Source organism: Panthera onca, chromosome C1 (genome assembly GCF_046562875.1).
Source record: "Panthera onca isolate mPanOnc1 chromosome C1, mPanOnc1 haplotype 2, whole genome shotgun sequence".
NCBI classification, from domain to species: Eukaryota; Metazoa; Chordata; class Mammalia; order Carnivora; family Felidae; genus Panthera; species Panthera onca.
The window spans coordinates 136,073,025-136,085,066 of NC_138346.1; the positions used below are offsets into that span (position 1 = coordinate 136,073,025).

General features: G+C 38.2%; 1 protein-coding gene across 2 annotated transcripts in view; it reads left to right on the forward strand.

Annotated features, from left to right (window-relative positions):
* DBT (dihydrolipoamide branched chain transacylase E2) overlaps positions 1-12,042 on the forward strand; it is a 53,482-nt gene continuing 41,440 nt past the window's right edge. Inside the window, exons 1-3 of one of the 2 annotated variants that reach the window (XM_078451623.2) lie at positions 1-126; positions 5,529-5,652; positions 9,648-9,723. In XM_078451623.2, the coding sequence (XP_078307749.1) occupies positions 76-126; positions 5,529-5,652; positions 9,648-9,723 (251 nt within the window). In that variant the 5' untranslated portion in view covers positions 1-75. Of the gene's footprint in view, positions 127-5,528; positions 5,653-9,647; positions 9,724-12,042 lie in introns of those variants that run through there. The other variant, XM_078451624.2, reaches the window with a different exon arrangement.

The following is a 12,042-nucleotide window of genomic DNA, read 5'->3' on the forward strand; positions in this document are numbered from 1 at the left end:
CCGGATAGGTCGACATGTCTAACAACCTCCGAGACAAGTCTAACAACCGCGGTGCACTTGTCATTTCCGGGTAAGATGGCCGCAGTGCGAGTGCTGGGAACCTGGAGCCGGAATGCTGGGCGGCTGGTAAGCGGTTTGGTTTGAGTTGAGTTCAGGAAGGGATAATGTGTCGGGAGTATTCCCGGGGAGGTGTGTTACTTTGTCCTCCGAGTGCCACGCGGAAAGGGCACGCGTGACGGAGAGGTAAAAGGATGTATGCTAAATGAAGGGCAGAGAAGGTGGTGAGCAGACCGGTCTGGAGACCCACTCCCAGCCTTACCTGGCCATGCTTCTTTCGCCACTCGGTCGCGTTCCAGCTTTGTCTACACCCAGGCTCATCTAGCCTTTCGCCCGTTAGCCTTTTATTGAGCACTGTTTAGGTGCTGGGCATTGTGATAGGCGCTGGGGATATGCAGATATATATCATTAAGCATTTATTGGACACCCACTCTGCCAAACACTGACAATACGACCCCTGCCTCAGAGAATTTATAGTTTAGAGGAAGAGACCCATGAAGCAAAGCATAACACCATGGGCCCTTGCCTCCGAGGAGCAGAGGCTTAAGCTTTATTTTGTGGACCTGTATTTCTCTGTTGTGTCTGCGCCACGTATCTTTCCAACCTTTTTATCACCAGAGCTACGACCCACCACCATCTTCCCTGAAGTTCCTCCCTTTCAACAACCCTTTAGCACCAAACACCTAACATCCTAGTAATCATAGTGTTTTATCCTATCTGCGTAGGGTTTTTCTTTCTGGGACTCCTCTTCCCTAAGGTCTTACAGTGATCAAACCCCGATTTTACAAAATTTGTCAAGAGCCTGCTCTGTACCAGGTACTGTGCAGCCACTAGGGATGCAAATATGAATAGGACCCCTGTGGTCCCAGATTAATTACAGCCTTGTAGTGGAAGACAGAGGAAAGAGAGAGACACACACAAACAAGCAATTATAACAGCTTGAGAAGTGCTATGATGGGACATTATAGAGTTACAGGAACACATAGGAGGGGGGATGGGGGTCTGAAAGGAGTTCTCAGAGGATACCGTGTAACTTGAAATTTGTACCTTGCTAGGTATTGGCCTCTCTTTTGAGAGTTCTCCTTGTTTGGCTTCTGTAACACCAGCTTCCCAATATTTTTCTTCTATATGTTTTCCACTTCATCCCAATCTCCTGTTTTCCTGCCCAACTTTTTTTTGTTTTAATTTTTTTTTCAACGTTTATTTATTTTTGAGACAGAGAGAGACAGAGCATGAACGGGGGAGGGGCAGAGAGAGAGGGAGACACAGAATCGGAAGCAGGCTCCAGGCTCCGAGCCGTCAGCCCAGAGCCCGACGCGGGGCTCGAACCCACGGACCGCGAGATCGTGACCTGAGCTGAAGTCGGAAGCTTAACCGACTGCGCCACCCAGGCGCCCCTCCTGCCCAACTTTTAAATATGTATTGGTGTTTCTAAAGGCTCTGACTTTGGCCCTCAGCACTTTTGGCACTTCCTGGACTATTTCAGCCACTTATTTGAATTTAGTTGCCATGTATGTGCTGATGATTCCTAAAGTTCCCCAGTCTTCAAGCCAGCTCTACTCCAGACCCATATATATTCTACTGTCCTGGAAATCTCCAATTGCCTACATATTAAGTATTTTTCAGCTGCAAGTAATAAAAACCCAGCCAATAAGTGGGAAATTAAGTATCTATGCATCCCGAAGTTAGATGGAAGCTGGTATTGGTTAAGTGGCTCATATTTATCAAGGTTGTCATTTCAGCAAGTTTGCCCTTTTTCATGGTTACCAGAGAGCTTCTACAACTTCGTACTCAGGGCAGGAAGGAGGAAGGGGTGGTACCATTCAGACTCATTGATCAGGACTATGTTACATGGCCACTGCTAACACCCGGAGTCTTGAAGGAGCTAGCATTTAGCCGCATCATAGTTCTGCCGTAATGCCTCAGTGGCACATCGGATTCTAGGTTCCAGAACTAAACTCTCAGACCTGTTTCTCTTTTGATTCTAGCCTGTAAATCTCCCAAATTTAGTTGTAATTCTCCGCCTTGCCCCCAACTGCTGCTATCCTGGTCCGTTCAGGATAAGGACTAATTGGACTTTCTGCTTCCAATCTGGTGGCTCTACAACCCATTCTCCATAGTGTAGCCAGGATGATCTTAAAAAGTAAGACACAAATTTGAGAATGTCATTTCCTCACTTAAAACTGCCCTAAGCAAAATGTCCAAAATTTAAAAGACTGTGAGGCAATTTATGATCTGGACCTTTCCAAATCTCTCTGGCTTCATTTTTGCTGAAACTTACCCATCCCAACCCCCACTCTGACACTTCCCTCACCCTTACCCCATACTAAACTACACTGGAACTATATTGAACTTAAGTTAATTGAGCACACTGCTCTCTCTCAACTCCAGACTCCAGATCTTTGCATGTGTATTTCCTCTGCTTTAAAGACTCTTGCCTTCCTTCCCTATGGCCTCATCTGCTAACACACCTCATCACCTGGATTACTCCTACTCATCCCTTAGATCTTTACTTTCTCCCTCCTTTGTGTTCCTTTAATACTCTATTTTTCCTATTATAACACTATGTCATAATCACCTATGTCCTTGTCTTTATCTTTGAAGGTGTGGACTGTACTTTCCATAAGAGAAGGAATTAACATCTATTTTGTTCTCTAATCTACCTTTGCATCATGCATTTGACTCTTGATTAACCTATACTGAATTAACCCTGAATTTTTCTATTTTATCTGTCTTCCTGTAATGAAGCAACTTGAATTCAGGGACTATATTCTGTAGCCTACTTAGCTTTGAATTCCCAAGCCCAGCACAATCCCTGTTTTTGGCAGTGCTCAACAACTGCTCAATAAACAACTATTATTTATTTCCTTACTTGAATCTGCTAAACCTTTGTTTCATCTCCTATTTTTTTTTATATTTTGTTTCCAGGAAAAATGTCTTTTTCAGCTTGAAAAACTATTTTTTCTCTTTCTCCCTCCTATTGCTTTTTTATCTTTCCATTCAGCAGCTTCACTAATGTTTTTTAGCCTTCTCTTAATCCATTTAGTTGCTACTTATCGCATAATGCCTGTTGCACTTACGTTGCTTTCTCTTTTTCCGCTGTAAATCACTTCAGGAGCCTGTTCTTTCATGCCTCAAATACTATTCTACTTTCTTTTTTCTCTCTTACTTGGCTTTACCTGTTATAATCTAATCAATAAGCTGCAACTAGATTAATTTCTTAGTTCTTTTTCTTCAATAACCTATAGTGTATGAGTTCAAACTCCTTATCCTGACATTTACAGTCATCAGTAATTTGGTCCTTGAGCCACTTACGCTTCTCCCTTTTATAAATTTGGTCAAGCCACTCTGCCCCGGGAGACAAGTTCCTGCGGCAGTTCCTTTCTTTATGCTGTTTCCTCTGCCTTAAAGTGCATTTCTGCTCTTTATTTATTAATACTTATGATGCAAGGTCCACTTCAACTCTTCCTCCAAGAAGCCTTCCTAGGTCAAACCAACTTGAAAAATCAAAACAAAACACAAAAGACTCTATTCTTAAACTCTTCTAACACCTGCTGCCAATACTTACTACAAAAAACAAGAGCATACATGCCCATGCAAGTGTGTGTGTGTGTGTGTGTGTGTGTGTGTGTGTGTGTTGTTTCAGCTAAGTTATAAGTTCAAAGCAGAGATTATTTCTCCTACGTATAACAGTGTGTTACAGTGTGTGATAGAAAGAGCCTCAGCTTTGGAGTCAAATTTACTTGGTTTCAGAGCTGAATTTTGCCATTTGTTTGCTATAGGACCTTGGACAAATCACTTTACCTCTCTGATCATTCGTTTCTCCTGTGTTAAAGAGGGCTAATGTGCCTATTCCAGAAGATAACTATGAGATAAAAGGAAGGTGATGCATTTAAAGACCTGTAAAGTACCCAGCACATAGTAGGCATTCAGTAAACATTTGGTAGTTTGTCCCTCCTTTGCCTGATTAGTAGTTCTTCAATAAAACTTGTGTTGTTGAAGGTAGGACCTTCTAATAGTCTAATTTTCTTTCAAAGGTTATTTTTAAAAGAACTATTTTTTTAAAATCAAGGCGAACCTGTATAATTCAAAACATCCATTTACTCGCCCAAAATTAAATTTATTTAATTTTGATTTTGTTGTTGACCAAGAGCCACGGTTATGGGAGTTGAAGTAGAAAGTATGGACATAGAAAATGGGGGTTTGGAAAAGAGCATTCTTCCACTATCTGCTATGTTTTAAGCTATCAATTTCAGTTAGGTTTGAATGTTAATTCAATGTTAATTTTAATAAGAATAAAATATAGATATTATAAAGATTAGTTGCTTTTGGATTAGCTCTTAAAGTAAAACTAAGATGCATGATTTAAGATTGTGTTTTAGGAAGGGGATCTTTAGTTTTTCTTTGCCTTCAGAAATGAGTAACATCTTGGAAATTAAGGTGAAATATCACATAATAATTTAAATATATTATTCCTATTAGTAAACCAAATATTTGTTTTTATATTATTTGCTGTCAGAAAAAGAACAAAATTCTTATTTATAAATACATATTATAATATGGCTACAATACATAACATATATGTATTACAAATTTAAAAATTTTAAGGGCTAATCACTAAAATATAAAGTACATGAAAATAAAGTAATTTTTTTAAGTAAAAGTAACTCTCTCCTACATTAATAAAAAAATTTGAAATACATGACAATATTCTCAGATACATTAAGGAGGTTAAAAATTTCTATACATTACATTTAAAAGTGTGATATAGTTAACCAGGTATTAATAACATTGAAATATTAACTTTCAAAATAAAATAGTCTGCATTTCAAACACCTAGGTTTTAAGATATCAAGTCAAATAGATTCAGGCACACTTATTTCTATTATATATTGTCATGCATTATTCTAGGATATTCTATAAAATAGTTGCATCTAAAGAGTCATCCATAAATTCCAGTAAGAAAACCTTTCCATACAGCACTACATATATTTTTCAGTGTCTTTAGATACTAAAAGTCAGTTTTGAATTCTTTTAAGTTTTATTTTAGGAAGTCTTTACTGACTCAACTGTACTTACAATGTGTTTGTACAGAATATGTTAAAATTTCTTTACTTTTATAAGAAATTTTAGGCAAGGATCATAAGCACATAAATAAATCTGACTCCAGGGATATAATTTTACTAAATAAAAGAACAACAAAATGTTCTTTGGGTTCTGGGGTTTAAATTCCTTTGATTTCTCGAACAGACATACAGTACTCAAAAAATAACCTATCTTAATAAACTTGACTGTCCCTGACACCAGGTTTTGGCCAGTTCAGATTTTGGCCTAGATACTGTCATATTGTTTGTATTTTGATAATGACTGTTCTACCTTTAGAATAAACTTGAAACTGAATATATACTTACAGAGAAAAGCCGTTGAGAACATTCATAAAAGCTTTTACTTTTTTGTTTTCTCATCTTTAGATTTGTGTTCGCTACTTTCAAACCTGTAGTAATGTTCATGTTTTGAAGCCAAAATATGTGTGTTTCTTTGGTTATCCTTCATTCAAGTATAGTCATCCACATCAGTTGCTGAAAACAACTGCTGGTAAGTATGATCTCAAAATAGCCCATAAGAAATAAGGTTTTGTATCTTACCCAGAACTTTTTAAAAAGTAATTGAAGACTTATCAAAGTAAAAAAAAAGTTAACCTTTTCTGTCTAGCCTGAGCCTCCTTGCTCTCCCCGAATCTGTCCTTTTCTTCTTTTCTTTTTTTTTTTTTTTTTGTGCCCCCTCACCCCTTTCACATCTTTCCCTTAATGCTTGTGTCTTCAAATGTGGGGAATGGATTGTCTTGGGCCACCTGTTCTTTGTCATCTGACTCAGCTAAGTGCAATAGCCAGGTAAATTGTTGACTTAACAGATTGTATCCTTGTATTGTCACTATATTGTTGGTTGGATGGAACACTTACCTCAGTCTGTTGTGTTAAGATTGTGTGATAAAACCAGCCCAAGGTGCTTCTGAGTAGAAAGATCCCTGACTTTTACCATTTAATTACCTTTGTCCTGTTTTTCTACCCTCTGTAAAGAATTTGAGGCTTTAGGTATTAGATTTGGGAAGCACATTAAAACTTTTTTTTCCTGATGTTCTGTTTAGAACTTTGATAACCCTAGACTTTTGTTATATCGTTAAGCTTTTGACAGATACTTGGTGCCTTAGTCTGTGCTAGCAATGAAAACTGGGGAAATTCCAGGCAGATCCAGCCCCTGAGATCAGTCAGTCTTTCCATGCCTTTTACAGGTTATCTTTCACAACATCCAAAGATATATAAACCCTATCTTCACCGCTTTTTAAAAATATTTATTTATTTATTTTATTTTTATTTTTATTATTTTGAGAGAGAGAGCATGTGCATGCACACATATGTGTGTGGGAGAGGCATAGGCAGGGGGGAGGGGGAGAGAGAGAGAGAGAAAGAGAGAGAGACAGAGACAGAGAGAGAATCTTAAGCAGGCTTCACACCCAGTATGGAGCCCAACAAGGGGCTTGATCTCACAACCCTGAGGTCATGACCTAAGCCGAAATCAAGAGTCAGACACCCAACCAACTGAGCCATCCAGGCTCAGATTTTTATTTTAAAAGTTGATCTTTTGTCTTCTCACAGAAGATAGAAGCCATTCAAGTGGAAACTCCTACTAGCTGTGTAACTTTAAGCAAGTTACTTAATTTCTTTCTATTTCATCATTTGTAATATGGGATTAATCATAGTATCTAAGTCATTGTATTGTTGTGAGAATAAATCCATTTAACACAGATATTTATTGATCACCTACTATCTGCCAAGGCACTGTTTTGATGCTCTGGATATATATTCTTTTCCTATATCCCCTCCCTAAATGGATATTCAAGCTAGAAACCTGAAGTCTTCCTGATTCCTGTTTCATATCAAATTGGTTACCTAAATCTATTAATTTTACATCTTACATGATTTTTAAATTTGTCTTCTCTTTTTTAGACAGCTTTGAAAATATATAAATATATTAAGTTCCATACTTCAGTTTCTTACCTGTAGTAGCCTCCTAACTGCTTTGTCTGTCACTCCTTCCCCAACCCCATCCACCACATTCCTGCCAGAGACATTTGTTTCCAAAATTACAGATCTCAGGTTACAGATCTGAAATTGCAGATGGTATGCCCTGTTGATTTATTATGCCTGAATAATAACCCTGTCTACAACTTCATGGCTTAAAGCAACAATGAGTTATTATTTCTCAGTATTCTCAGGGTTACCTGGGTGCTTCCTCTGCTGGTTTCACTGAACTCACTAATATGGCTGTCTTCAGCTGGAGGATCATCTGGGCTGGAAGGTCTAAGATGGTCTCACATACATGTCTGACAGTGGTGCTGGTTTTCAGGTGGGGCCTGTCATTTCTTCTCCATATAGCCTTTCATCCTCCAGTAGACTTCCTTACTCAGGGATCTCAAGGCAGTATTCCAAGAGGGAGAAGGTAGAAGATGCTGCGAGGTCCTTTGAGGTTTAGGCTCCAGAATTTGTACAACTTCATTTCTGCTATATTCTATTGTCCAAGCAAGTGACAGGCCAGCATAGATTTAAGTTGTGGTGAATCAGACTCTATGTCTTATGGGAGCAGCTGCAAAAAATTTATGACCATATTTTACTTACAACTGGCTCCTGATTACCTTTAGGATAAATTCCAGACACCTCACCTTGGCATGGCAAAGAAAGTCTTTTTTTTTTTTTTTTTAAGTTTATTTATTTATTTTGAGAGAGACAGTGCATGTGTGAGCAGGGGAGGGGCAAAGGAGAAAGAGAGATCTCACAAACCGTGAGATCATGACCTGAGCTGAAATAACGAGTCAGATGCTTAACTAAATGAGCCATCCAGGCACCACGAAGAAAGTCTTTTTAAATCTGGACTGACTTCTTGCCGCATATACTATCTTCAGCCATATGGAGCTGTGTGTTGTTCCCTAACCATACTGTGCACTATATTTCCATGTTCTTCTTGCACATGTTGTTCCTTGCATAATATTGTTTTGTATAGAAGTACCGTAGTGTATTTACTTGTCATTTTTTGGTGACTTAGATTGATACTCCAAGTCTTCATTTTAACTCTATGAAAGCTATTATTGAACATAAATCTTTTTGTACCTATCTTAATTGTTTCCTCATGGGGGAAAAAGTCTTAAAAGCAGAATTGCTTATTGAGTCAAAGAGAAGGACTTTCCTTTTTTTGATGTTTATTTATTTTTGAGAGATGGGGGGTGGGTGGGGGAGGAGGGGCAGAGAGGGAGGGAGACACAGAATCTGAAGCAGGCTCCAAGCTCTGAGCTGTCAGCACAGAGACCAATGCAGGGCTTGAACTTGTGAACCGTGAGATCATGACCTGAGCCCAAGTTGGACACTTAACCAACTGAGCCATCCAGGCGCCCTCTTTTTTTTTTTTTCTTTAAGCTTTTGATACTTAACACCAAACTATTTTTTCAGAGAGGTTCCAGTTTATACTACGAGCAACAGGCTGTGAGAGGACCCAACTTACTAGATAGAGAGGAAACAAGAGGTACCTAATACCTCTATATCAGAAATGTATTTGTATTTCTTAACCATTAACTGACTCCTCATATTTATTGAAGAAAGTTTTACTACCTTAATCAGCTTGTTGTGTGTTTTATAAGCAATTTTAATTAACAGCAGTCTGAAGATAGAGGAGCACTTTTTAAAAAAGATTTTTTAATGCTTACTTATATTTGAGAGAGAGAGAGACAGAGTGCGAGTGGGGAGGGGCAAAGAGCGACAGAGACAGAATCTGAAGCAGGCTCCAGGCTCTGAGCTGTCAGCACAGAGCTTGACACAGGGCTCCAACTCATGACCTATGAGATCATGACCTGAGCCAGAGCCAGAGGCTTAACTGACTGAGCCCCCCAGGTGTCCCCTAGAGGAGCACTCTGGAATCCATTCAGAGTCACATGTTACCGTGGAAAAGTGAGAGGAACATAGGTTGTTGACCAGAAATACTTTCTCTTGGGAATAATTACCATAAAGTATCATTTGTATCTAATTGTTACACAAGTGGGGGGTAGAAATTCAAAAAGGGGTGAAAAATGGAAAGAGGACTGAAATTTAATGATAAGTTGGCAGAACATGGTGGACAGAGAAATTTTTCATCAGGTTTTCTAGATGTGTACGCCTGATCGTTAGCCACTAAAAATGAGAATAGTTATATGAAGTCAGAAGAGATCTAAGAGTGGGACACTAGTGATCATTACAGTTTAATAACAGAAAACAAGGCTATCCAGCTAGTTGGGCCTTCTATACCCTTGTAAAGGAACATTATTTTGGAAGTTGGAAAATGTAAGTGCTGTGACAATATCAGTAGGTCTGTGATACTGAATAATTTATTTAAATCTTTGATGGTTATGAATGACAATTATGCTTTTAAAAATTATGAAACACTTTTTTATCTGTGAAATGCAATGGTTTCTGCTTCTGCTTGAGAATATTTTCTAATTTTAGCTATAAAAGCATCTATTAGAAGTATATTACATATTTAATGAGATCATTTTTCATTTTTCTTTGAAGCTCTGCAGGGACAAGTTGTTCAATTCAAACTCTCAGACATTGGAGAAGGGATTAGAGAAGTAACTATTAAAGAATGGTAAGTTATTCTGAAAAAAATTTTCAGTCAATGTAAAAATAATGTGTGCCAAAATAAGTGGGAGTTGTTTAAGTTGAGAAACTTCTTTCTTAATGATTTTTTTTTCTTTTTTAAAGCAGTAAGGTAGTTTGTATTGCTAATATGTTGTTAACACAATTCATCATACATCAGGATATTTTATTTGATGTAATTTATTAAGAATTATTTTTTCTTTTTTTTCTTTATTTTTTTTCTTTTTTTTTTTTTTTTTTAAGTTTATTTATTTTTGACAGAGACAGAGTGCAAGCATGAGCTGAGGAGGGGCAGAGAGAGAGGGAGACACAGAATCCGAAGCAGGCTCCAGGCTCCAAGCTGTCAGCACAGAGCCTGATGTGGGGCTCGAACTCACGAACTGTGAGATCATGACCTGGGCCAAAGTTGGACACTTAACTGACTGAGCCACCCAGATGCCCCCATTTTTTCTTCTTTTAAAAAACTTTTTCACTGCCCACTCATCACTTCAGCTAAAAAAGAGAATTAAAAAAAAAAAATTTTTTTTTAATGTTTATTTATTTTGAGAGAGAGACAGAGTGTGAGCAGGGGAGGGACAGAGAGAGAGGGAGACACAGAATCCAGAGCAAGCTCCAGGCTCTGAGATGTCATCACAGAGCCTGATGCGGGGCTTGAACCCAGGGACAGTGAGATCATAACCTGAGCCAAAGTCAGACGCTTAACTGAGCAACCCAGGTGCCCCATCAGCTAAAAAAGAGAAATTAATCTATAACAGATGTTAACTTGATATGACCAGGTGTTTTGAATGGCGTTTGTGTATGAACTTATTATTAATTTGCAGACTATTTTAAAATCATAATATAAGCTAAGCTCTCCTTACTGTACTGGAAATGACCTCAGTAAGAATGCAAGTACATTTGACTCACCATTCTCTGACAGTTTGCCTATATTTTTAGAATAGGTTCAAATTTAATACCAAAAAGTATTAATCAAAAAGTAGTTTTGGGGGGCACCTGGGTGGCTTAATCCGTTAAGCATTCACCTTCAGATCAGGTCATGATCTCGCGGTTTGTGAGTTCAAGCCCCACATTGGGCTCTGTACTGACAGCTTGGAGCCTGGAGCCTGCTTTAGATACTGTGTCTCCCTCTCTTTCTGCCCCTCTGCACTCTCACTCTTTCTCAAAAAATAAACATTAAAAAAAATTTTTTTAAAATAATTTTTGAAAAGGCTAAAGATTTTTCAGAAAAAGGCTTGAAACAGAAGTAAAAATCCTCTACTGCCTTAGTCCTCCTTCTACCTCTTTACCTTCTTTCACTTTTTAGAAAAAAAGAAACACTTCTTGGTAGGGAACGGATTTTTAAAGGTATCTAGAAGTAGCAGTTAAGATGAATAGATAGTCTCTCACCATAGTCTTATACTATTGAAGATCCCTTTAAGAATCTGATTCAGCCACCTGAACATTCTTTCTCTGTAGCTCTCCCTATTATTGCTTTGTAAATTACAAAAGGAGAAGAGCATAATTGTGCCTTACAGTTATGTCTCTAGTGGCACTGTGAGATTTAGGAAATGCCAATGGACCTCGAATCAGAAGAGCCCAACTCTGAAACTTATTAGTCATCTTGCCTGGGGACTCACTTTGTCTTTGATGAGCCATTGATTCTTAATGTGTAAAATGGGAGTAACGGTACTTACTCTGCCATCTGGCAAGGGTTCTTGAAAGAATCAAATAATGCAATGTATAGAAAATGCCTTTAAAATCTGAGAAGTGTTATGTACATTTAAGTTACTGATATGTTCTAAGACCAAGACTAGTCTTTGTAGATTGTAGATATTTTTTCATATTTCTTAATTTCTACCTCTTATTAAATCTCTAGAGTTATTTACTTGAAATAAGGTTTTAGGGTTTTGGAAACGGAGATAATTTCACTCCTAATGAAAATTAATAGTTCATTAAATTAAAAACACATATTTGACTAAAGTTTTTCAGACTATTCCTTTTTTTTTTTTTAAGTTTATTCCTTTATTTTGAGAGAGAGAGAGAGAGCACGTGCACAAGTGGGGAAGGGGCAGAGAGAGAGATGGGGAGAGAGAGAATCCTAGGCTGGCTTTGCACTGTGAGCTCAGAGCCCAATGTAGGGCTCTAACTCATGAACCGTGAGATCATGACCTGAGCCGAAGTTGGATGCTTAACCGACTGAGCCACCCAGGCACCTCTACAAGTTCTTTAAGAAATATTAACAGCTGTCTTGAATTCTGTGTGTTTTTTCTCTAGCTTAATATCTACAAACCTCGGGGCACCTGGGTGGCTCAGTCAGTTAAGCATCCAA